This window comes from Struthio camelus, chromosome 13 (assembly GCF_040807025.1).
Source record: "Struthio camelus isolate bStrCam1 chromosome 13, bStrCam1.hap1, whole genome shotgun sequence".
NCBI classification, from domain to species: domain Eukaryota; kingdom Metazoa; phylum Chordata; class Aves; order Struthioniformes; family Struthionidae; genus Struthio; species Struthio camelus.
This window is the reverse complement of record NC_090954.1, coordinates 21,323,896-21,349,981: the sequence shown is the minus strand read 5'-3', so window position 1 is coordinate 21,349,981 and position 26,086 is coordinate 21,323,896. Positions and strand designations below refer to the sequence as shown.

Below are 26,086 nucleotides of genomic sequence, written 5' to 3'. Positions count from 1 at the left end.
TTGTCCTCTCAGTGGCCGCGTGGTTGTTCCGCCGGCGCTCTGCGGCAAACGCCTCCGTCGCTCGGCAACGCGCCCTCTCTATGGTTCCCGTCGGAGCCGCTCTAGGCGGCGCGATGTGGCGCCTGGTGCTGGGCCGCGGCGGGGCGCGGGCCGGGGGCGGCGGCAGCGGCCTGGCCTCCTGCCCGCCGCCGCCCCCCGGCCCCGGCCCCGGCCCCGGCCCCGGCCCCGCCGCGGGGCCGCCCCAGGGCGGCGGCGCCGAGCGGTGAGTGCGCCCGGCCGGCGCGGGGCCGGCGGGCCGCGGGGCAGCCGTGGCCGCTCTGGGGGCCCCCCAAGGGGCAGCGGCCCGCGCCGCCGCGGCCCGGCGGCTGGGGGCGGGCAGGGGGGGAGTGCAGCGCGGCTGCACATCGTTGCTCCTTCTCAGTGTTTTTAGCCCACCCGGGTGGCAGAAAGGGCGGCAGCGGGATGGCTGGAAGCAGGAGCAGACGGCGCGGTCCCTTCCCCGCCTGGTTCCCCGCTACTCCGTTCTGGACGCCGTCACTTGGGTGAGGAGAGGCGGTGTCGGGAGGGCAGGGCCGGCGGGCGCTGCGGAGCCCCTGGCAGGGGGCTCCCCGGGGAAGGAGGGTGCGGGCGGAGGAGGTGGGGTGCAGCGAGGTGCGGGAACGGGACGAAAAGGGGGAGGAAGGGCGGCCATTCTCACTTGTGCCTCCTTTCGCTCAGGGGGCGCTTGCTGCGCTGCTTCTGCAGCTGGCCAGACAGATCTCCTGGCTGAGATCCCTGCCAGAGACCTGGAGGGAGCGCAGGTCTCCCTGGCTGCTACGTTCTCCGCTACCTTCTCAGCAGTCAGGTTAGCAGCTCTGCCTTATGAGAAAGGGATTTGGGAGGGCCCAGCTGTCAAACAGGATTTCTGCCACATAACATTTAACATCTTTACTGTGGCTGGCAGAGAGCTGGTGTGTAAAGCTAACAACAGCTTAAAAGCCCTCTGAAGAGAGTGAGGGCTGGTATCTGTCAGGGGAAACTCGCTATTTCACACTGGTATGGTGCACTCTCCCTTTGCATCTCACATCCAGTTACTTCTGGTTTTTGTGCTGGATTCTGCTCAGTGGATTTTCCTCCTGCTTGGCTTTGTGCTCAGAGCAGAGAAGGAACCTGGGTAGATAGATGGTTCTGTGATGTCTCCTACAAAAAATGTTGTGCAGCTCATTTGTGCTCTATATTTCAGTGGCTACTGAAGCCTCAACCAGCTGTCCCAGGAGGCAGCTGCAGTCTCACTTCCTGCAGGAAGCAGGTCCAGATGTAGTACCAGAGAACTCATCCTCGCGTATCCCCTCAGAGCAAGGAGAGAGCCAGCCCTGTGCAGACGTAGGTATGTGTTGATGCGCTACAGGATACTTGTGACAAAAAGACTTCTGAGTTTCCCCAAGGCAAAGCTAGAAGCAAGAGATGTGCAGTCATGTCTTGAGAGCTAGAGGAGGGAAGTTAGAGTGGAAAGAGGGAACTTCAGTGAGATGAGTGAGGAGTTCAGAGCTGGGAGTTCCTGAAGTCAAGGGGAAGCCTGTAGTATAATTGTGCAGGTAAAACTGGCTTTGCCAATACTGGTCTGCCTTAGCTACCAGGATACAGCATCCGTTTTCTGTCTTTCAGTGTGGACAGATGTTTGCAGTCAAGAGGGTTCAGGAGACTAATGCAACAGTGATCTGGAAGATATGCCTCATAGCGTGAAACTAAGGGAATTTGTTTCTTCCTAGAAGAATAAGATGTATTTATGAGCGCTTATGCTGTGGATAAGAGAGTGGGAGGAGGCATCAAAGGCTTTCTTATTAAAATAAGTCGTGCAGAAATAGAAAGATATACTTCAAAAAAATGGAAGGAAATCCAGGAAAGCATGTCCTAATATGGTAAATTTAAAGTTCTACTGAACAAGATCAGATAAGGCGTACAACAGGGTTGCTCACTAGATGTATAGCCCTGTTAGTTCAGCTTTAGGAAAACTGTTTGACGCGGGAAGCCTGCCGGAGCAGGTGGAAGGGGGGATGACATAGGATCAGAGTGCAGAAGAGGCACATAAAGAAGCCAATCCACTGCTGCTATGTAGACCATGTAAGGTGTTCCAGAGAAGGTCAGAGGGGTTCCCAGGTCTTTGCTTTCTCCCAGATTTTTGGCTTGCTTCTGTGCTGATTTAAGCTACTGCCCGTAACTGCTTATCAAACCCATCTCCTGCCAGAGGTTAACATTCCCATCAGTTGGCAAATGGAGCATTTTGTTTCCATTTTTCCTAATGAGCTCTAGGAAAACAGCCAGGTTAATTTACCTAAACTGCCAATTAGACTGTTTAACCCATCTGCTTTTGCCTGAAGCAGATTAAGAAGTACTCAAAAACACTGCCGGCAGATTACTGGACAGGGACCTTTGGGAGAAGTGGTGGGGAATAAGTGGAGACAGTGCTGTCCTCAACTGGCACAGCGGAGCATCCGGAAGTGGTTGTGCGTCTCTGTCTGACGAACAGTTTCGTATTGAGAGGCAATAGGAAAAGCTTTCAGGCAAACTGATCAATTGAACAGTGACAAGTCACTAAGGCCGTGTGCTCTTTATTCAAATATTCTCCAAACGCTATGAAATCGCTGAGCCTCTGATGATGGTATGTAGTCCAGTGCTTAAATCTGCTGTATGACTAGAAAAACAAAGACTGACAAATTAGACGCTGACCTTTAAAAAGCGGTTTTGATTGAGCTGCAGAACTACAGAAAAGTAATTCTAAGTTGATAGAAATTGTACCATAGACTAGAACTGCTGGATACCTGGATGAACATGCTGTATCAGAATCGTAGGTCTGGAGGGGCTTAGGAAGCCATTTCTCCGACCTGCTTGCTCCAGTACATAAGAGTTAACAGAGGGTCAGGTTTTGTAAATCTGTTAGTTTTTTGGAGAAGTCAACAGTTACACGGAGCAAGACTATGCAGTTTTTAGCTTTCTGAAAACCTTTCAACGAGGAGCTACGTCAAAGCCATCTGGAGAAAGGAGGCTGATGCGAGGGAAGAGGGACAGACCACCGCTCTCGGGATAGTCAGTCATTAAAGAATAGGAAATAGTTTTCACAATGGAGAGGCGTTACCAGTGAATTCCCCTAAGTACTTTGTTGGCACCCTTTCTGTTCAGTGCAGTCAGCAGTGATTTGGAAAAAGGAGGTGACAAATGAGGTGACAGAGGAAGCAAGTGATACAAAATTGTTCAGGACAGTCAAACTGGAAAGTCACTGCAAAAGATTGTGCAAGAACTAGCAAGATGGCAGTCCCAAGGTAGGTCAAAGTAGTATGCGCAGGGGAGAATAGCTGTAAATAGACATACAGAATGAGGGGTGTCAAATTAATCTTGAAGAAGGTCTTGAAGAAGGGACCTTTAAAGTCACTGTGCATATGTTCTTGAAAATGTTAAGTCAGTGCTTAACAGCAGTCAGACAAACAAAATGTTAGTTATTATAAAAGAGGGGACTAAGAACAAAACAGTACTGTACGTCTGCCGTTTGTAGATCTGCGCCTGTGATGCAGCCACGTCTTGAATGCTTAATGAAAGTAAAGACATCCTGTCTTAAAAGCAGTAACAAAAATGTTACAGAAAAGGACAAGGATGCAATCACACACAAAGGGACTGACTCTTCAGCTTGGAAAGAAGTGACTTAAAGAGGGTATGCCAGTGGTCTTTGAAACTTAAAAAAAAAAATTGGGGGAAAGTGATAGCGAATAGGAATATCTTAGTACCTGTACAGATAGGTAACACAAAAAAGGTCAGGTATTAAGTCTGAAAAAAGACCAAAGGCAGTACCTGCTTGCCCACTGCACAGGTAAATTGTGGAACTCGTTGCTGCAGGTCAGAAGTATAAATGGGTTCCAGAAAAGAATTAGGTTAAAATCACACATCCAAATTAAGTTTAATTGGTTCAACTAAACTCTCCTGCTCAGGAGGCTGCAGAACAGCTGATTGCTGGAAAGTTCTGTGAGGGAAAGCATCACTTTCTAATGCCTCTTTGTTATACTTTCTGCCCAAGCATCTGCTACTGTCAGTTGTCAGCGATGTCAGATACGTCAGAAATAATTTGCTTTCGCTCGGCATATCAGTCCTCACGTTACGTTGTCACAGTATGCTATCTATCCGTTTTGTGGGAACTTACTAAGAAAAGTCAGCATAAAGAGATTCAGCAATTTTCACTAAGGAGTATGGAAAAAAAGACACAGCGTTGTAGTCTTGAAGTCCTGTGAACCTCTTCTTGTAAAGTTTTAGATGTGACGTTTGGGGATGGTTGATGAGTTACCTTTCTCTCCGAGTATGTTTTGCTTTCTGCAGGAAAATCTTTCCCACGTTTTAAGGTTTTTTTTGTTTTTGTTTTTTCCCTCCCCAGTAGTTATTTAGCTACCGAGTGAAAGTGAGGCCAGCTAAGCAGAAGCAAGGGAAGGACAAGATGCCTGGCAGGTCACTTAAAGGAATCTGGTAGAAAAGTCTGGCCTTTAGAGAACAGACCTCCAGAACTTGGAGTGGAGCTGAATGTACCTTCACTTCTCCAGTTTGCTGTTGCCAGCAGTGGCAAAGGACCTTCTGGAGGGAATGACATGTCCTCACACTTTCTTGCAATTGTTCAGTGGGTTTCCAGAGTTGCTTGTTCTGGTCTACAATCTGCTATTGCTGTCAGCTACTTCATTATCTCAAGCAGCAAAGATTTTTGTGATGGATCCAAACATCCCCGCTTTGCAGATGAGCCATCCCAGCTTTAACATAACACAATGTGATAGAATATATTACTTCTGGTGTGTTTAAAAAGAAAACTTCAGGAAATTCATTTAAAAGTTGCTTTAAATAGCATTCTGGATATTACCATGAATGAGACTTCGGCTGCATGATGGCATCCTATTTTTTTCATGGGATTCATGCCTCATTCAAAGCTCTCTTTGCAGAAAGTTAAAGGCGCATTGTGAACAAGCAGGTGATTACAGGCAGTCTCAGTGTTAAAGAAACTGAATGCTGCCCTGGGGAGCTGTATTTTACCCCTGGCAGAACTGTAAAATTTCTTATTTCAGTTCTGAGATTACAGACATTTCAAAAATGTATTTTCATTTCAAAGCACAATGAAACCAATTGGAAACACTAAGTTTTTCCATGAGCCGCAAATCCTGGATTTTGGCCAGCTTCAGTTGTGAATTCATTCTTGTGAAGCATTTGGTTGTTCTGGGATAAGCAATGTAGACAGTCTATGAGGAGCTTAATAACTCTGCATTTGGAGCTAGGTTTCGGTAACATTTGATAAGTACGGGGTGAACAGTGAGGAAATACGAAATATTTATTAGCTGCTGAATATGTAAGCATTGTGCATGCGTTGCACTGAAAGCTGTAAGATAACATGGAGAAAAGTATGTGTAGTCATGTTGTATTACAATGCATATTTAAAGAGGTAGAATTAAAGTTGTTCAGAAAACTTTAACTGTAGTATTTCCTTTTGTGTGCTTTGAACATACAACCATACGATACCTTAAAAATAATTTAGCATAGTTCCATGGGCGCAATATAGCAATGAATTTGTTCAAAACACAGTGCCTGTGAAGTTCTGCAGAAGCTTGCCCAGTCTTCACATGCTGGCCTGTGACCTTACATTGGGAAATGAGAAACAAACAAGTTGGATGAATTTGTATTACCTAATGTTAGCCTGAAGGTTAATATAAACTGGTCTTTTCATTCTGCTGCAATAGAAAGGGATTCTTTGCTGCTGGAGGTGCTTTTATTTCTCCATTTACTGTCGAAGCAATGCAAGTGATGTGTTTAGGTTGTGTGTCTAGTTTTGAGACAGCTGCTGGGAGACAAGAGAAGTTTTAAAAGTGATGATCTCTTTGAAAATTTTTGATTTGGGGCTTGCCCAGCTTCAGATGTGAATTCTGAGAGAATTCTTTAATCTGGTCCTTCAGGAAGTAGGAATGGGACGTGGTATGAGAGTTGTTTGATCCCTGTGTCATCTTGCAAAGGATCTTCTGCTCTCTAGGATTAGTAACTCTAATCTGAGGAGATTACTGGGAGTTGAGGGAGCAGGGATTTGCAGTAGGAGAGGAACACGGGACGGTTCTGAGGGCTGACAGAATTCAGAATTAATTTCTGTTGATTTTTTGTAGGGTAATAACTTGTCCAAATTACAGCATGTTTTCCCAGTAACAGTAAAAGACAAATCTCTGATTTAGGAGTAGATGTCTCTGCCAAATAGAAAGATCCTTGAGGGCATGAAAGTAATAATGCTTCTTAACAAACACTTGGAAGAATTTTTAATACAGACCTTTTTAAAATTTGCTGTTTTATATATGTTAAAAACAAATTGCATCGTGAGGGAGGTACCTGAACAAGAGACAAAGATTTGCGGTGACAACGATCAGATGATTTTATGTGTATGATCTGAAAATGAATGTAAAGTACAACTAATAAATTTGGAGATTATATTACTTTTGGTGGAATGATAAATAGAAATTGTGTGTGCCGTAGTAGTCTTGCTTGTTTGATGAGTGGGGCTTATTCAGATAAAATATATTTTAATACTGCCAGAAGGCAAATTGTTTATCTAGGAGTAACGAGGCTGCACTTGGAACATAGGCCACAGCTTTATGTGCACTGCAAGATGGTGCAGCCACGAGAAGAAGCAATCCTGCCTGTCGCACACTCATTTCTGTCCCTGTGCCAGCACAAGCAACCCATGACTGCGTTCGGTGAAGGGAACCAAGGAACTGGGCCCCCGAAAGGACTGGTTTTCACCTAGATTAGTTCCCTGCTCAGCAGCCGCAAAGCTTGCAAGGGAGATAGGGAGACACAGGAAGGCAAAGCTACTTCTGTTAGCAGTATTGGCTTAAGCTGATCCTGGAACGATAGTGTTTAGTGCCTGATAGGATCTAGCTGCTTATGATTCAGGTTACAAAATAATTGGTCTCAGCCTGTCCTAGGTGTTGGTCCCCTTTACAGGAGGTTACCATCCTCTTGGACTGGCTGGTGTAAATGCCTGTGTAATCACTTCCAACACAATACTGTCTGAGTGAACTGGCTTAGCTTTTGCTCTAGATGTTTTAGTTGAATAACTTTGACTGAACCTGGTTAGACAGTGTCTAAACATGTGGCTGTGCCAGCATATCCAAGAGGGTGACGATGAGCAACTGGGACACTGGGGTGGTAACCTAAGCCTGGATCTGATGCAGCCAGAATAGCATGTCTGTTCATCCCCTTACAGGTTTAGCACTGTACCATGGTAAGAAGTTACCCAGAAAAGGATTTAGGAGTTAGGATAGGCAAGCACCTAAGCATAAGATCTCAACGTGATGCTTTACCCAGAGGAATAGGAATACAGTTCTGAGGCATGCAAATGAAGCAGTTATAAATACTAACGAGGAGGCAATTTTATCCTTCCTGTGACACTGGTGAGACTAATATAGTGTCCACACTGTAGTAACGATGTTGAAAATTCAGAAATAGCAGCAAAGAAAGTCATAAAATTAATCAACTCAAGGAGAAAAGTACTTCAGTTGAAAGACATGAGCGGTTCAGTCTGTTTAGAATCACAAAAAAGAATCAAGAGGGATTGATTAGTTATATCAGGACTTTCAAAAGGAGAATGGGCTTTTTAGTAAAGAGAGAAAAAGCCTAGAAAGAGCCAGTGCCTGGGAGCAGAAACCAGATCTATTTTAATTTGGAATGAAGCACAGGTTTTTAGAGGTGATTGCTAGATACTGGAACAAACTCCCGAAAGAAGTGAAGGATTCTGTACCTTTTGGTGGCTTCAAATCAAGACTTGGGGCCTTTCTGGAAGAGATGCGTTAGCCAGATGCAGGTTGCAGGCCTCGACAGGACGTACTCACAAGGCACTGTGTTGCTTATGGTACAGGGGTCATGTTGCTCAGAGTTTCTTCTGTCTTTAATATCTCTGAATGGGCAGTTTATTAATCCTCTAGGAAAGAGCTATGGAGTGGACAGGATGGGGTGAAGATACAGTGTTGTTTAACCCTGCCTTTTGATTCTTTTTTTATTGTAGGAGAGTTCCAGATTCCTGAGGGCTCCAGCCTGGGGCCGGCCCCCCACAGTGCACAGGTACACGCGCTCACCTTTCCCTCCCCTAGTCTGCCCGTGAGGCGCCTGGACTGCAGGAGGGCATCTCAGTGCAAGCCCAAGCACAGCCTGAGCAATCCACTCCCAGGCAAGACTCTCTTCCGCCCTGCACAGAGATATGATACGCTTCCCTCCACTTTAGTCAGAGCAAAACGCCAGGAACTCTAAAGTGGCATCCCCATCCTTTAAGATGCCTGTGTAACAGGGATGCTAGGAGAGAGGCACTGGAGGAAACCTGAAAAACAAAAAGAAAAACACCCAACAATCCAGTAGCACCAGTCTGTTCTTGCGTATTGGTGTTTCAATGCCGTCTTTCACTAGGGCGCTATATACTGTTGCTATTTTGGTTTTCAGCAGACAACCTATGACTGCAGAAGGTGGCGTCAGTCCTCCCGAGGCTGCAAATTGGGACTGAGTCTTGTCTGTTAGAGAAAAGGAGAGAAACACGCTGTGCTTGAGGAGGATACATCAGGTTGAGAGTCATGAGACCATAAATCAGATTCTTGTTACGATTAAGCCTGTTAATTCCTTGCAATTCACAGTCTTAGGTGTGGACGATTCCCTGTTTTACAAAGAAGTCAGCTGAGCAACTGCTCAAGGATGCTGAACAGAACGGGGATAGAATTCCAGTATTTAACAGAATGGGATCCTCTCTGTAACACGGAAGTGACCTCTGATCCCCAGACAGTAAGGTGTTGCCTGTGGTGTGCCACTGGGGTGTAAGCTCAGTTCCCCGTCCTAGGAGGGGCTGCTTCTGCAGGGCCCATAGCAATAGTGTCTGGTTCAATCTGGGGTAGTGGATCTGGTCTCTCAGGAGAGATTATGAGTCAACCCATGTTTTATCCTCCTATGAGCAGCTGTGAGTGCTGGCCGGACAGTAAAGCTGTTGGATGACAGGGGGCATTTTGGTAAGGTGACTTCTCAAGTATGGAGGTATCTCAGGTTGTATGCAGTGTGCACTGTTGCCACTCGATGGCACTAAATTTGTATGCAAGCTTGGAAACTAAAGCTGCAGGCCTGGCTAATCCCCCTACCTCCCAGAGCTGTGGCAAAGTAAAAAATACTGTTCATTATGGAGGAAGAAAAGAAAATTCTGCACAGCAGAGACAGTGGATTAGGAGTGTGCAGTGTTCAGTAAGCTGACAGTTTAGGCACAGTTTGAATCAGGTAAAGCATATAGGAATAGGTCAGTGCCTGTTTGGCAGAGAGAAATCCCGTTTGTGTTGTTGAACATGATATGGGAGGCCGAGCAAGGGCTGACATTTCTTTTGAGGGGGGGAGCTGTGCATGGTGTCAGGCAGTCTGATGGTATCTGAGCGGCTACACCACCTTCCTGGCCAGAGGGGAGGTGAGCAATGTCCACACAGCTTCCCTAACCAGATATATGTATAGGACAGGGAGACTTTTTGTGGACACGTGACACCAGATTACCTCACCCCCTTGATTACTGTAGGACAATACAAACGTGTCAGACAACTCTGTTTCCTAGAAAGGACCTCCTATAGTGTTTTTGTGTTTTTGCTGTCTAATAACTTTCTTTTTTGACTCCTCAGGGTGACGTAGCACGGCAAGGGCATTTAGAGGAAGCTGCTTTCCAGTTGCAGCAGATTTTCCGGATTGATATTTCCATTGCATTCAACATCCTTGGTAATGTGGATTTGGGTTTGTTGTGTCCTTAAACCACACTTTTCTCTTTTTGGAGGACCTCCAAATTGTTGCGGATGGCATATACCCAAAGCTGAAGCCTCCTTTCAGTAATTTCACCTGTGCTTTGAGAGATTTATTGCCCTTTGTCCCATTCTGCCACCTGATTTATATCAGCATATTTAAATCCAGGCTTGGTTGAAGCCTGCACTGTTATCCTGACATCTGTAGTTGGAAATTGTCATCTCTGTCTTTTTGCAACATGAGCCGTCATATTTTCATAGCTCCTTTTTCACTGTCTGAGATCTCAATCATCCTGGCAAGGTGAAAAAGCAGATGCAGAACTGCAGTTCTAAGAAGAACTGAAGTAAGATGCAGCAATCTAAGAAGAAAGAAAAAAGTTGCAGCAGTAGAAAAGGGAGCCACTTCTGTATGAACCATACATCTTGCAAGCCCTTGTTCCTTCTTTGCAGTGAGACTAGAAAAACATTCCTAAAACACAGCCTTGCCGTTGGTCCTATGGAGACTTTTAAATCCGGGGTGAGGGTTGGTGAGCCCAGTGAAAGTGGACCAGACCACTTGGCATGGGACAAGGAAGGCCCACTAGCTGTCGGGGAGGTTGCTGTGTTTGAGGTTCCAATTCTTTTTGTCCATTTTCTTTTCCTCTCTTTTTACGTTGCTTTCTTCTCAGGGATTGAAAGTATGAGAGCAGGCCGCTACAGGACAGCCTATACCTGCTTCAAACTGGCAGCAGATCGAGGCTACAGCAAAGCCCAGTTCAATGTGGGTCTGTGTTATGAGCATGGCAGAGGCACGGAAAAAGACCTGGAAAAGGTATCTACAGCTTGTAGAGTTGTACAAGCTCCTGCTCGGACCAGGAGAGTGGTCTTTGTTGGATGCACAAGCACTTTACTCCTTTTGGATGTATGCGACAATCTCTGAAGTCTTGGCTGGAAAAAAATGGACATTTCAAAACAAACGGCAGGTTTGCCCTACTGGCTTCAATGCCACAGATAGCCTTGGAGATATGCTTCTGAAATCCCCTTTCACATACACCTACTGAGGTCCTGTCCCAGGTACGCGTGCTGTGCCACTAGCAGCTGGGAGGTACCGAGGAGAAACTGTCATGTTACTGTATTTGAAACACCACTGCACATCCAAATATTGCTTTAGATCTACGAGTCGTCCAGTTCAGGTACCTCAACCACAGCCTGCCCCCTAGTGCATACTGGCCATAGTCAGCATCTTTCTGTAGTTGTTTCTGACAAGTCTGCTCACGCAAAAGATCTGTAAGGGCTGCTCGTTTTGAGAAACTGTGCAGATCCCTGTTGGCAGAGGGTAAGCTTTGGTACTGTTGGCCCCCCTTTAAGCAGGAGTTTTGACTAGAGATGGCAGGGCTGGTTAGAAGGCTCTCATACAGTGGTAGTCCACTGTCTCACTTGAGCAATCGCATGTACTTCAGCAGGGAAATGTGTGCAATTTATAATAGAACTGGAAAGAGAGTTTAAGCCTGAGGACTGAATTGTGGTGCTCTTGGCAGAAGACCGTCGCATCACGTTTGAATCACGCGTTCACCTGAATCACACATGCGTTTCTGTGTTTCCAGGCAGCTTTTTATTACTACCATGCAGCCAGCAGCTGTCACCCCATGGCACAGTACCGCTATGCTAGATGCCTCTTATGCCACAGACCTGAAAGTGAATGGGATAGTCTTCAGAAGGCAGTGACTTTTCTGGAGCAGGCAGCGATGGCTGGGATCACAGAGGTTAGTGTCCACATAAAAGCTGAACATATTAATAGGGGAGAGCCAGCAGAGAACCCCTTCTTTAGGATTTAAACCACAAGACATTCTAGGAAGCAGCATCTATGGGACTGGAAGCAAAATTCTTCCTACGTACCTCTGTCAGTGTATGGGACAGCTCTCCCCCACCCCCCGCCACCTGTATGTGAGAGGCAACTAGATACCCAGCATGTCAACAGTATTGGTTTTCTGGTTTGTTGTAGAGCTATTTAATGCGACTCTTTTTGCCCATACCCAAAACCTCTTCCACGTGCTTACAGGATTCTTAGCATATTATTAAATGCAAGCTCCAGGTCCCACCATAGTGTTGTGGTAAAGATATTCCCTTCTTGGCTTTCCTGATTAAGGAAGGGATGCAGCCATAACCAATACCCTCCACATAAGGCTCTTTCTCACCTCACAGATGAGGAGAGAGCTCAGAAGCACCAGTTCTTACAAAACCTGTCAGGTCATCTCTTTTCCGTTTCCTAAGGTCTGCTCTGTCTAGTCCAAGAGGGACAGCCTTTCATGTTTCATGCCCAGAGAATCTGCAGCACGGAGACATCAGCTTTCAGTGAATGGAAGCAGCCATATCCAACAGATGGGGTCTCCACCAAAGCAGATTTAACATTCCCAGAAAGCAAAGTGTATGCTTTGTTACCACAGGTTACCACATCATCTGTATTTGGGTCAAACGTGTTTTGACATATCGTGTCACTAAACACAATTCACACCTCTCTGTCTTCTCAGGGTAAAGAGCTGTTCAGATGACTTCAGCAGGAAGGAAACACCAGATTTCTGTCATGCTTACAGCCACTAGCCAAGGTTCAGCAGAGAACAGGAGACTTCCACCAGAAATTCCTGCTCTCTTAAGTGGAAGTGGCTTTCCAAAGTATCTTCTGTTCCTATCGTTTAGGACTACCACTTTTGCCCAGTCAGACTAATCGTTCACCCTGCTCAGCAAGCATGCACCTGATAGAAAGTATTAGGGTATGTGCCATTTGAGTGTCTCTTTTGGAATTGCCTCAGCTCTGAAACTGGAGCCAAACATGCCCATGACTGTTCTCTCCAGACTCAATATCTAGATTAGACCATGATTTTAGGAAAACTGACCTGCGGTTGAAATTGTAGCTTTATATTTCATCTCCTTTCAATTTCAAGGGTACAGGACGGTTTGGTGAAGGAAATGCCATGAGATGCTTGCAGTAAGAACAGATCCTCATATGGTAGTCATGGCTTTTCAAGATGATCCATCTACATGGACCTGTGCACTCTGCGCTCCTTTTCCCACTCTTTAGGAGATGCGTTTAGGCATGTGCTATCTTGTGTTGTGAAGGCCAGTCATTCTGGCAGTGACTGTATCTCACCTAGCACACTGTTCCAGGAACTGTAGCCACTGTAGATAGCAGTCAGTAGGCATCTTACGGACAACTCAGACTAGGAGCTATTATCTGGTTCTGATTTCTGCAGTGCAAGTTGAAAGGATGTTCTAGGTCTTGCAGTGTTGATACAATAGCATTACAGCATTCATAGTAGAATTTTATAGACTGAATGTGAGTTTTCATGTTTGCCATGTCAGACTAATTTTCTTAGTCAGTCCCCCTTCCAGCAGACCCTGCAGCAAACAAGATAATGTTGCGCGCCAGTCTTGCAGGTGTCCCTGCTGAGATGCCAGAAATTATGGATTGCCCACGCAGGAGCAGTTGCCCAGGAATTTAGATAACTGGTAAAATAAGTAAAAGAACTGGAATAATTAAGGTGGAAAATCCTGGCTGATTTATATTGTGTGGTTTTGCTGCAGGCACAGGCGTATCTTGGAGTGTTCTACATGAGGGGGCTACAACCTAAGGAAAAGAGAGGTCTGAAGTACTTGTTGCTGGCAGCCAAGAATGGCGTAAGTAGTCCCTTTGTAAGCTATGATTGTTCTGCAGGTTACAGGTGGCAGGTTTCAGGGCTTCTTGGAAGTGGGAGCAAGTGTCAGGAATTTCCTGCACTGTCTGAAAGGACAGGATGGAGCCTTGGTGCACCTTGGGGAGGAAACAGGCTGTGGGGCACAGACCGTACAAAATGTGAATGTAAAAGCAGCTATATTGGGTTGGACCAGGTCTTACAGGACCAGCGCTTATACCATTTCTGACAAATACTCATCTCACTTCATTTTAACGGTTTGCCTAAACTTTGATGGCAGGTGTGTGCACAGGGTTTCTCTCAGGTTGCTGCTCTGTGCTACAGCCAAGAGAGGTAACTCTTGACAAACGTTGTTCCAAACACAGTGGCGCTTCAGAGAACTATGTCTTTCTTTGATTGCCATTTTCTGTTTTGTCCTCCCTTACTTTTGGGGAGCAACCACAGAATATAAACAGCATATCAAACAGCGTTCTCAGAGGACTGTGGCTGACTTCAGATTTCAAAGTATGTCACAACCTCTTATGCCATACTAGTTTGGGGATATCTTCTCCTGGCAGTCTTGTCTTTAAGGTGTTCCTCATGTGTGAAACAGTAGCGAATACTTCATATTTATTTAACCCTATATTTTGTCATGTCTGAAGTGCCAATCCTTCAACTTGTTTATCTCATCTCTCAAGAAGTTCCTTGCCGTCACAAACTGAGAACTACAACATTTTGCAAAGCGCCCACTCATTGAGTTCGTTGCTTTCTTCCACCAGCTACATCCCAGACAGCAACATTTGCAATATGTTCCTTTCTCATGGCTTTATTAAAACTTGCTACTTACTTTTTTTGCAAAGCCTTGTTTAGATGGCATTTCTGGCAGTCATACAGTTCAAGTTATATTGCTGGCCTTTTTTTTCTTTTTTTTTCTTTTTTTTTCTTTTTTTTCTTTTTTTCTTTTTTTTCTTTTTTTCTTTTTTCTTTTTTTTCCTTTTTTTCTTTTTTCTTCTTTTTTTCTCTTTTCTCTTTTCTCTTTTCTCTTTTCTCTTTTCTCTTTTCTGTTTTTCTGTTTTTCTGTTTTTCTGTTTTTCTTTTTTTCTTTTTTTCTTTTTTTCTTTTTTTCTTTTTTTCTTTTTTCTTTTTTCTTTTTTCTTTTTTCTTTTTTCTTTTTTCTTTTTTCTTTTTTCTTTTTTCTTTTTTCTTTTTTCTTTTTTTCTTTTTTTCTTTTTTTCTTTTTTTCTTTTTTTCTTCTTTTAAGAAATCATATACAGCATTTCAATGGAAAAATAGCTTGCTCGGTTTTTCCCATTAGTCAAATTTTGGGCTGAGGTCTTAATATTCCCTTGTTCCAATGTTAGGAAAAGGTCTGTGTGACCACTAGCCTACGCTAGATCTTTGTTCTTACTTTTTAGCTCTTGGGTGGGACCGTTTTACTCCCAATGAATCTCAAAGATAAAGTGCCCGGCCCACACAAGACCATATTGTTGTTTGGATTTGGCTTTACCGAGCCATTTGCAGTGACATCCGCTATTTTCTAGTTCATTCTCAGCAGCTGTGTACATCTGAGTAGCGTTGATTCTTTCTCTGGATTGCTTGTTTGTTTGACTTCATTTCCGCTGCTTGAGATTTCTTTGGAAGTATAACTGGGTGGGGCTGAGCAGGATACTGGTGGGCTGTTCTGTTGCAGCCCTGATGCATCACAGGGTTGCCAAGGGGAATCTTCCAACCTTGGCAACAAACACCTCTGTGATATTCGTTATCTTTTTAAAAGACTTGTGTGTGAACTGTAATAGGGCACTCCACAGGGCGTGCTCACAGTTTGGGTGTGATCAGGATATGGGTGCAGTCAAGGCTGCCTGAGTCCCCTTAGCTTTGACCCCTGACGCAATCTGGATGCTCTGTGGAGACAACTGCTTAATTGTTCCTGTGCCACAGGCCTGGGTGTTGAAGGGAAATCAGTGAATTTAACTGGAAAGGGATGGTAAAGGAATGGAGTTGGAGATACCTGGTGAGAGAGTCTGTTTGAGAACGTACTCAGAGAACGAACTAAATGACTGAAGATATAGTCTGAGGGACCAAAGATAGAGGAGTAAACTTAAAGGAGGTGTTAAAGAGTGTCTGTTCTCCTTTCACCTACTGTCCTCACTTTTCCATCCTGTGGGTCTGATTGCTGTGTTGTTTTCTGTGGCTAGGATTCCCAAAGCAGGTATCACGTTGGCGTTTGCTATGAGACGGGCCTTGGAGTGCAACAGGACCTGGCAGAAGCGATGAGACACTATCGACAGTCCGCCGCTGCAGGGAACAGGAACGCTCAGCAGAGAGTGCAAGCGATAGAAAAGGAGATGGAAGGTACCACAGGCAACAGGGGAAGAGGGGCGTGTGGGACTGCATCATGTTGTGCTCCCATAAGAGTGGGGCCCATATTGCCAGAGGAAGGACAGCACAGGCCCATGGGAGTCTTTTTTACTGAAGGGAAGGGCAGTGTGGCTGGGAGTACTTTTTCTTTCTCGATTCTTTTCACTTTTTACCAGCTGTTTCCAGTCAAGCTGAAGAGGCAAAGCCATTCCCTTAGTATGACGCTCCATTAATATCTTGTTTTTAATGTACTTTCAGATGTGGAAAGAAAGCATCCATCCTCTTCTGGGTTAAGAGCATCTTCCTCTAGTCCCTGTTTCTGGGCTATTGAGCATGTGCCTGCAGGTCTCCAAGCCTCCCAGACAAGACAATCTGCCCTTACCCTGCCCCACTCCTGGAGCGCAGACAGACTCCACAGGATGACACTCAGAAGTCCAGGCTGGAGCCATACTCCAGAAAATAAGGCAAGTCCACTGGAATTGCAGAGTTTGGAGAGCCAGCCGCTGCTGTTGAGAGCAGTCGGTGAGTGAAACAAGGAGGCAGAAGGGAAGATGGACCTTCTCAGTCTGTGTGGGACTGGAAGCAGGCTAGTAGTGAATGGAAAGAGAAAGCTTTCCGTTAATGGAACAGGAGCAATTTTGAAACAGAGTGGTTTTCAAATAAATCTTGCAGTATCTCCCATCCAGCCACACAGACTGACCCTCTGCCTGCAAACACAAGGAGTCTCCCTATGCTCCTACACTTCCTCCAGAATTACTCTGACCCACACCATGCCCTAAGGATACGATTTGGGGCTGTAATCCCAGTAGTCATGCACATCTTGCAAACGGGTTCCCCACTATGGTTTACAAGCCACCACGCTGGTGTTGGCAGCTAGCTCTATGACAGGCCTGGCTTGCACCCTCTCAGGCAGTTTGATCTCACTTTAGGGCTTACTGTTCCCACAGTGGTTCTGCTGCCAGCACAATCTGGGTTTCTCTATACACTGACATTGTAGCAATTTAATCTGCTTTAAAACCTTGTCCAAGAGGTGCAAGCAGAAGGGTGGATTCTGATTATTAGGTCACAGGTTTTGTGGAATATGGCTTATGGGTCCACCTGCATTGGTGAAAGTAATGGATGTCATCAGCTGTCCTGCAACTTTGTCAGGGCCCTTTAGCCAGCAGTTATTATTCCTTCAGATCTGACAGTGAGCCACTCCCGTGGGTACACCACAGCCCCTTTTGGTCACAATGAGCAGGGTTTGCTTCAAAATTTATATTGTGCAACTTTGCTAAGCAAGCCAGCTTATTTTCACTGAAGTGGACAAGGGGTGCTCCCAGTGGGCAGTAACCACTGTCAGGGAGACAGAGGCAAGCAGCTGATGCAATAATGTTATTCTTCCCTAGGGAAGCTCAATCCAGAAAAAGACATTTGTCCATGCAAGTTTAAACTGGTTCAAGGATATCTGTGCAAACTGTCCAGCTTCCTGTAGCCATGTTGCTCTGGTGCTTTGTGGAGATGAGGCTCTGAAAAACAAAGGCAATGGCCTTATCCTGAACTTGCTGTGGTCTCCATTCAGCAAGGGAGGGGCACAGCCCTGGCTCAACACAGCTGAAAGCTCAAACTTGTTCTTATAGTCTGATCTTTCCTACTGTTCAGAGCAGGCTTTCTTAGACCGTTTCCTTTATCAAGCAGGATACAATCAGCAGGAAATTCCTCGGGTGGATTTCCTATTCTATGATAATCCATGGCATGCTTACGTATTGGTAAGGACAGGACAGGGGTAGGGGATCGGGGGGGGTTGAAAGCAGTTTGCAGAATCAGGAAACTGAACCAAGAGAGAGGAATTAGTCTCCTTTTAAATCTACTTTTTATGGTGTATTTTTGTATCAAGATTGTCCTTTGACAGGGACATCAAAGTAATGCTCCAGAGGAAGATGTGAGGTTGTACTGTGTGTTTGTCCTCCATGTGTATTCCCAAGCTGCAGGAGAATCCTACAGGGCTGCAGTTCCTCCTAGTCACAGATATGCCTCCCTCACAATTTGCACAGCTGCATCTCAGTTAGAATTTGGCTCGCTGTCATTGTTTTGGTGCAAAAGCCTGTTCTGTTTGTGAAACAAAACACCAAGACATTTCTGATAGCAGTGCGGTAGTGTAAGCAGACTGGGTTAAACCCATCGCTGTAGTTTATTGCTAGACATGGGGTCATCCGTAAAGCACTTTGGGAGACTCCAGCTATAACAGTGAGTAATTTGGATATTAAAGAGTCCATCTGAGAGGATCTTACTCTGTTGCTTTTGCCATTTGGTCCCAAGAGTAACATAGACATACAGCTTTTTCGTTTTCTCTGCTTTAAATTGCATGTATGATTCTCTGCTTCTGTGGCTTGTGTGCGTACACACTAAAAGCAGGACACTGTCACCTCCAAGCGCCCAGGAAAGGATGATGGGTAGGACACTGGTGAGACGCTCAGGACCGTGTCTGTGGGATGGCCCTGCAGTACAGATGAGAGCCACAGATATGACCTAGACTTCTGATTCAATGGCCCCACCGTCAGCAAATTAGCTTTAGAGAAACCTGTGTTGTGAACTGCGGTATCTGTGGGGAGAAATCGGTGCAGTATTGGTAACAAAGATGGCAAAGCAAAGAAAGCAATACATATAAACTACTGCTGACCCTGTGCTGTTGGCAATTTTTCAAACTCTTTTCAGCCTTGTCTTTTGTGGTCAGTTAGCAAGCAATGGTGCTGTGCATTGTTGGCAGCGGAGGTGATGGCTTACCCTCGTTCCCACAGCATGACTCTCCCCTCACCTATATAGCCACCAGCCACTTTGCCGGCATGCTCCAAATTTTGTTCTGATGCTTCGTATCATAGTTGCAAGGCAAAAACCATGGTAGGGAAAGCAGAGCCCCATATGTGCATGATCCAGAAGGATTTATCGGTGGTCTCTGTTCTCTCACAACTCCTCTGCTGTTCACCCCATACACAAGTCCTATCCACGCGCTGCTGTGCAAGCCTGCGATTCTATGCCAGCTGCTTATGCCGCTGTTGTCTTTCCATTCTTTGCGAGTACAAATCCCCATGTTTAACAACACCTATTACTCCCCCCTCTATTATTAATATCTGTAAATAAGTTTTTCCACATGTGCTATTATCCCAAAACAGTCTTACAGCTCACATACCTTCAGATCAAAGTGGAAAACAGTAATATGGGTGAAGCGTGTGATTGAATATTTAAAGACAGTGTTTTCATGCTTCCCTTTTCCCAGATTACCTTGATAGACTCCATCCATCTGCTGTCTGCTGCTGGGCAAGGGAAATGATCCGTAATTCAGGGGTCTCACAAAAGAGCGTGGAGAAAGAAATTGTGGGCCCTTAGTGCAGCCATAGCACAGATTCCAAAGCAGAAGTACTGCATTTGGGGTATTTGACAAAAAGCAGAGTTCACAGCAGTGCAGTCACAAAGCCGAAACGCTCACTGTAAGAAAACACACAGCTCTCCCCTTTCTAAGTTGCCATTTCAGGCTTTCTGCAGATACATCATTATCTCAGTTATATTGGACTTTGTCCCAGAGATGTTAATGTTAGAAAAAAAAATTTTATTTTAAATAAGAACTGAGATCCTTCAGGCTAATTCTGCAGCATGTTGCAAAGTCCATGACTGGTAGTACAGTATCTGTGGTGCACAGTCCATGATCACATGGATATATGTGATTGTGTTGTACTTGTGGTTAATCTAACAAACCCCCTCTGTTAATCTACCTGCTCTGGCTCTTCTGTTTTATGGCTTGAGTGTGATTGTAAGATGGGGATGGAAGAAAAGGAAAGATAGAGAGGCAAGAACAGGCAGTTGGAGAAACACTAAAGGTGAAATCAGTCATGGAGAAATTTGATGGGACTTGGCAAAGGGAGAAATATGCCTGTCATGATCAGTCTAGACGTGGATCTTGCTATGATTCTGTTGGACCTGTTATGACACACGCTTGTGCACCCTAAATTTTACAGAAAGCTCTGTTTGACTCTCCTCTCCTTCTCACAGCTGCCAAGCTGCCTACGGAACAGGAGCACTGTCATCCAGTCCAAGGCTCTTCCCACGTGCTGACAGCTGCCGCAGAAGCCCTGAGCCTGTTTCATTGTGGGCTTGGACCTTCTGGGACAAAATCATTTCAAAGAGGGTGCTCATTTCTGAAAGGAAAGTGCTGGCCAGTTTTGTCCCAGCGGCACTCGAGTCAGACTCAGTAACTTTGCCAAATGTCTCAAAGGTCCTTGGTTTCTCCTGCCTTGCAGCTTCCTGGTCCTGAGGTGAATGCAGAGAATCAGGGGAGAAGACATTGTCCTTGTAACTACTGGTGAGCGGCAAGGAGAGCCGAGCCACCCATTCTGGGTCAGCAGCCGTCAGCCTCTTGAGGGCCAGCTCTGGAGGGAGTGAAAACAAGAACTTTTGGTGAGATGTGTAGCAGGGGAGACCACAGCAGAAAAAAATGAGAAAGGAGGAGACTTATTGAGATCAACTGCGAGAGGAGTAACTTTGTAAGCAAGTCTAAGGATAAGCTACCAGTGGGGTTATTCACACTAGCAGCTTAAGAAAAAAAAACAGAATTGATTTGAAATTCCTGTAATATAATAACTGTTAGGATCATTTTGCTTTCTCAATTATTGTAGTTTCAAGTGGCTCTTCAATAAATTGTTAGCAAAGCCAGAGAAAGTGAGGGTGTAGGACTGGCTAAAGGGGAGACAACAATGGAAAGCTTTCAAAGCGGGGAAGTATCAGACAGAGAAAAGGTCACTAGTGGACTTCCTCAAGGGTCACTTTAGAAGTGGGAATTTGCTGATAAACAGGCAGATTGAGACCAAAAAGAAATGGATTATTGTGAAAACAGTAATAACAGAAGTGGAATGAAATTCTGGATTATAAAATGCACAGCTGGGTGGCTGAGGACTAGCAACGAAAAATTGAGCTATAAAGTAGTTGTTCATCAATTGGAAACAGATGAGGAGCAGTGGGAGCCTGGTGTGGGTGTTGATTGCAGGCTCATTAATGCACCACTGATGTGGTTCTGCCCTGAAATGGGCACATGAAATCATAAAATGTGTTGGTCAAGGTATTCCCTATTGACATAAAAAAAAAAAATCTATGGTATTGTTATTAGGTCTGGTAAGACCTGATTAGGAGTATCACACACAAATCTGATCATCCATCCCTCGGAAAGAGAATCTGAAATGACAGAACTGCAGAGAAAACTGTTGAGATGAAAACAGCAATGAGTCTAAGCCTACAAGATGGAGACCCCAAGAGACAGGGTTGTTTAGCCTAAGAAAGCAAATGCTTATAGGGGATCTTACTGCAACCTGTTGTTATTTTGATGAGGTAAGCACCGACAAAGGAAATATTTATGCTCAAAATAGTATTGGCACAAGAAGAAGTGATTATAAACTGTCCGTGAATAAATACATACTGGAAATTAAAGGAAGGGCCCCATAGCAGCGTGAGCCTGGAATAGCTTCCTCAACAGACAGCAGGAAAGGAAACAGGAATTCTTGTTTTTAAGGTAGAGCTTAGCAGTTGATGAAGAGACTCTGTGGTGTGGTACACAGAAGCTCCCTTCTAGCCCCACGTTTTTTCATTTCCAAAGCGTGCACTAGAACCACAAAAGCTGGAAGGTTTGAGGTGACAGCCAAGTCAGTGAAACACTTCTTGAGTCAGAGAGCAGCAAAACGAGTAACTCATATCTGATAATAAAACATCAAATTCCATGACAGTCCCAATCAGATAGCAAGAGTTTGTGTCATAATTATGTGGCTCACACTGACTTACTTTATTAAAGTGATCTCTGAAAGGATGGTCCCTATTCTCATACACTTAATCATGCTGCTTCCAGAAGACAGACTGATCAATAACCTGCCACAGCCTGGGACATCCTGGTCTTCAATCAGTGGCTGGCCAATTCCCAAGATAAGTCTTTGTCCTCAGTCTACTAAGCGATTAGTCCTTTTCCTCTGAAACAGAATTGTGTCCCAGAGTGGGGAAAGTTTAGTATTCAAAACCTGTTGAAAGCATGGTGAGAAGAGAAAGGTGGATATATTACGTAGATTTTGTTTCAGTTAAAGCTCCAAATTTCTTTCATGTTACTTAATTTTCAGGTGGTTTTTTTTTTTTTTTTTTTTTGCAATTGCAGTATTTTCTGCCTCAGCTATTGTCCCTTAAGAGATGGCCCAAGTGTGATGAAGTCCCATGTATTTGCTTTAAAACATCCACAGTTCTGTCCTCCTCAGTTTGTGAAAAGGCACAGTGCCCAGGGTGTGCTAAATGCTAACACAGTACTCCAGAGAAACTGCCTAGGAGCATATCAGGAATGGCAAGAGAGTTACTGTACATCTTTTCTGAATATTTTGGTACTTCAGCTCCGAAACAAGTTAGAATGGTAGTCTGGTTTTGGCAGAGAGCTGGAACTTGTGCTGATCTTCCTGGCCCCTGTGGCCATGAAATATTACAATTAGGTATGTTTAATTTGACCCATAGCTCTTTACTGCCTCATTTTAATGGGCATTTTGGGCTTTTTTTTAATCAATAAAGCTGTATCTTGTCTGTTGCTGTGACTGCTCTCTGTTTCCCTGGTATGGGATAGGTGTTGATACATAGTCCTTAGGGCTAAGAGTTCAGCCTGCTGCTCAATGCTGCTCAATGTATAAACAAACAAATCACTGGCTAGGGCAGATTATTCACTCGCTTTTCCCCCCACTGTGAATAACACAAAGGCCCAGCCAAGCCTCAGCCAGCTGTTTTGATACTTTTGAGCACAAGCAATGCTTCCTTCCTCCCTAACTCAGGATGCAAGTCCACTTCTCTGTGTTTGGGAGAGGAGGAAGGAGTCCAGGTCTGTGCTCTGCTGCCTTCGTAGGAAGGTTTGGGCTCATGGATAACATCATTATTTTTCATCACAGAAAGCTAGCTAGGCCTTATTTGTCATGTCCAGCACTACTGCAGAGGCAGGAGGCTACAGTCTCAACACATGCTTTTGGTGCTTACTGCAAAATCAATAATTTAGCACAGGCTTTTTCCCATCTCATCCAAGCAGCATGAAGGACGTGGATATGTCTCACTGTAGCACAGATTTGCTGGCTGGGGTCATATCAGGTGCTACCTGTCTGGGCAGGACTGGATCTGGACAGCTTTCTTTGTTGAGTAGGTCTACTAGGGCCTTACTGGGACTGGCAAATGTCAGCACCTCGGTACACCTATGGGCTGGAGTTAGGTAGCCTGTTCACTCCCTGCTCTTTGCTGAAGACCTTTAAATCTGAGGAGGCTGGCAGCTCCAGCCGTGCCCACAAAATGGGAGGCTGTTATCTAATGCCTCCACTGGTGCTCTGCACTGACCCCATGGGGCAGATCCTCTGCACCTTCATCAGCAATAAGCATTGTAAGGAACAGGCAAACCAGGGAGCGTTTTGATGCTTGGCAAGGGTGGGATGACACGTGAGTCCTCGTGAAGTCAGCAGCCTGGGGCCTTGGGTGAGCACATGGAGTTGGGGAAGCTTGTGTCTGTGCGGGGCAGAAGGAAGACACAGATGCCCTCCCCTGCTGGTATGTTGGCAGCCAAAGATGGACAGAACACCAAATAGATCTTAATTTGTCTTCAGAAGTGGAAAGTAGCCTGACTATAGGACCACATGCCATAGCCTGGCACAGACAGCTAAGCTGGACTGAAGGCCTTTCCAAGTAGCTTTTCCACTCGGTCTTTCTCCGTTCATCTTCCCCACAGTAACTTTGCTCTCATTTCACCCAGCCTTTCTTTCGCTTACTCATTAGGACAGGAAGGCAAAGAGACTAAAACGAGCATGGTCCCCCCCCCCTACCAGGACAAGAGCACAGAAAACCCTCAAGTCTGGAGCTAAAGCAGAATTTACTGCAGTTGCTCCCCAGTTTACTTCACTGGATGCTAAAAGCCTACTTCCAGGTGATACAGAGACTACTCAAAATGCAGAGTTACAGGCTGAACATCCTTGCCAAAGGCTGCTAATACCCTTTTTTCAAATCAGTGGATGTGGAGAGTATGTTGTGCAGTAGGAGCAAGAGCTGACTGGGGTGTAAAAGGATCATTCAAAGAAGCTACAGCCACAGCAGAAAACCTAAATGAATTCTTCGTGCTTCCGCTTGCTATGGAGGAGTGCAGAGGCTCCACAATGAAATTTTTGCTACAGGACATGAGTCAGACTAACTCCTTCAAATTGAAATGCCAGTAGAAGAGATTTTTAGAATAAATCAGTAAAATGAACATGTAGAAAATGTCAGGCCCAGATGGTATTCATCCAAGAGTGTTAAAAGAACTCAAATATGAAATTGCTTCATTTATTAACTGTTGTTCGTTAACTGCTGCTTAAAATGAATATGGTATCAGAAGGATGGAAGGTAGAAATTGTGACGAGTTTTTAAGTGCATAAAGGTGGATCTAGTCTGGGCAAATTCACAGAAATCATTATATCTGAGACTCCGTAGAGAGCTGAATACCTGCTATATGGACAAGAACTGACAGGACATTTGCGGGGTGAGGAATTCTGCTTTGCCAATTTCTTGGAGTCTTTGAAGGAGGCAGACAAAGAGTCCTGGTGCGCTTGGGCTTCCAGAAGAGCACCAAGACAGACTCTCAAAGGACCTAAGCTGTCCCAGAATTAGCAGCAAGTCTCTGGCAGGGACTAATACATGTTAAAAGCTAAGAAACAAGGGTAGGAATAAATAATCTTCCCCCAAAAGAGAAATCATTAGTGGAATCTCACCAGAGTATGCGAGATCTATGCTGGTCTATTCAACATAAATGGTGTAGAAAAGTGGATGGCATTGGTGTTGTTTCTACTAAAATTATTCAAGAAGGGTAAAAGCCAAAGTGACTGCAGGGAGTTGCTGAAGGACCTGCTGATACTGAGTGACTTCAGGAAAAAAAATGGCTGGTGGCTTTCTGTGTCAATAGCTATTGAATGAGTGGCATGGAGAACACTTCCCGTATTGACGACTCTCCCACCACACAGAGGAGAGGTTCTGGAGTTGCCATGACCCATTCTAATGACAGAGCTTGGGCAGGAAAGGAATGAAAAACAAACCAGCAAAAGTTCTTTGTACCACTGGTGTAAGTGTATCTTAAGCACTCTGCATAGTTTCAGTCGCCACATCTCAATAAAAGTATACTAAAACTAGAAAACAACGTAGCAAATAACAGGGGTGATAACAGGAGACTAGACTGGACCCCTTCAGCGTGGTGGAAAAGCACTGCCTGATGGAGATCGAGAGGTCTATAAAGTTGTGAGGGGCTTGCCAAGGGCTAGAAGCACGACGCTTCACCCTATCTCACACTGCAAGGACTAGGAGACATGAAACGAGTGGGCTCACGTCAGCATGGGAAGTGGAGTTTTTGTGTAGTGCATAAACTGGGATTCACTGCTGCAATGACAAGGAGACCAGTTTTACAAATAAGCTCAATAGCAGAGGAGACAAATCCAAGCAGGGTCTACCAAGGGTAATCAAACACATGAAAAAGCCAATGTAAAGCTCAGCAAGTCCCTTCGCTGTAGCTTGCTTGGGACCGGTATCATAGGCTGGCCTGTTCTCACACGCCTTGCCGAGCGTCTGCCACTGTCAGACCCACCCGACGAGGCTAGACGTCCTCAGGTCTGCCATAGGCCTGCCAGTTTCATCTTCTACATGGGGCTAGTGTGTTAGCAAGGCGATCCCACTGCCTGAGCCCACTGCCAATCCCAGCACGCCTACTGGAAGGGCCCCTGCGTGTATCATACGCAGCAAGTCAGCCTCACCTGCCTGCGGTTCCAGAAGGGTCTCAAGTTCTTCTCCCACCAGTTGCTGCATGGAAAGATCAAACCCATTCTCTGAATCACGGTCTTCTGCCTCGCTCTCTCCATGGCCACTGTCCTTCGTACTCAGGCAGTCGGCATCCAGCCCTGCAGCCCTGCAGGGAGGCCAAGCGCAAAACACTGAAATCTCACCTGAACCGTCAGCACCAGCCTGCCTTGTCCCCACCTGGTCTATTATTTTGAAGGTGGCTGTCTTTATCCCTCATAAAATGACACAAAACCTTGGGTGCTCTTAGAGGCTAACTAGTCAAATTCTGTCTCATTCAATTGGGGTTTTCCCCAGTTTTGCATACAGAGCTTGCCAATGGGATGTGATTTTCTGTCACCTCAAAAGTAGGTTCACGATCCTGAAAAGCCTCACCAGTCACTTGCACACTGCTCCTTTGATTCCCGGGGGGCAGGCTCAGCTCCAGCCCTCCAGTGCAGCAACCTGCAGGCTCCTTGCACCCCATCCATTTGCAAA

At 45.4% G+C, this 26,086-nt stretch overlaps 2 protein-coding genes across 2 annotated transcripts in view; one reads left to right on the top strand and one right to left on the bottom strand.

Annotated features, from left to right (window-relative positions):
• The first annotated feature begins 113 nt into the window (after window positions 1-113).
• Window positions 114-22,355, top strand: DELE1 (DAP3 binding cell death enhancer 1). The gene is made up of 13 exons (XM_068960110.1): window positions 114-168; window positions 307-542; window positions 718-844; window positions 1,223-1,366; window positions 8,039-8,094; window positions 9,666-9,759; window positions 10,448-10,590; window positions 11,363-11,521; window positions 12,287-12,526; window positions 13,338-13,430; window positions 15,619-15,775; window positions 16,040-16,245; window positions 19,805-22,355. The coding sequence occupies exons 1-9, from the start codon at window positions 114-116 to the stop codon at window positions 12,305-12,307; spliced, it is 1,035 nt and encodes a 344-aa protein (XP_068816211.1). The 3' UTR covers window positions 12,308-12,526; window positions 13,338-13,430; window positions 15,619-15,775; window positions 16,040-16,245; window positions 19,805-22,355.
• The window catches only part of PCDH12 (protocadherin 12), a 24,125-nt gene continuing 15,973 nt past the window's right edge, over window positions 17,935-26,086 (bottom strand). Inside the window, exons 4-5 of the mRNA XM_009690210.2 lie at window positions 25,567-25,718; window positions 17,935-20,181 (exon numbers count right to left, since the gene is read on the bottom strand). Of these exons, the coding sequence (XP_009688505.1) occupies window positions 19,817-20,181; window positions 25,567-25,718 (517 nt within the window). The 3' untranslated portion in view covers window positions 17,935-19,816. The remainder of the gene's footprint in view (window positions 20,182-25,566; window positions 25,719-26,086) is intronic.

Excerpts from the sequence above, each read along its gene's own strand:
- DELE1 (XM_068960110.1), top strand. The coding sequence starts at position 114 with ATGTGGCGCCTGGTGCTGGGCCGCGGCGGGGCGCGGGCCGGGGGCGGC. Across the intron at positions 8,095-9,665 it reads CGGCCCCCCACAGTGCACAG|GGTGACGTAGCACGGCAAGG; the intron begins GTACACGCGCTC and ends TTGACTCCTCAG. Across the intron at positions 9,760-10,447 it reads CATTGCATTCAACATCCTTG|GGATTGAAAGTATGAGAGCA; the intron begins GTAATGTGGATT and ends CTTTCTTCTCAG.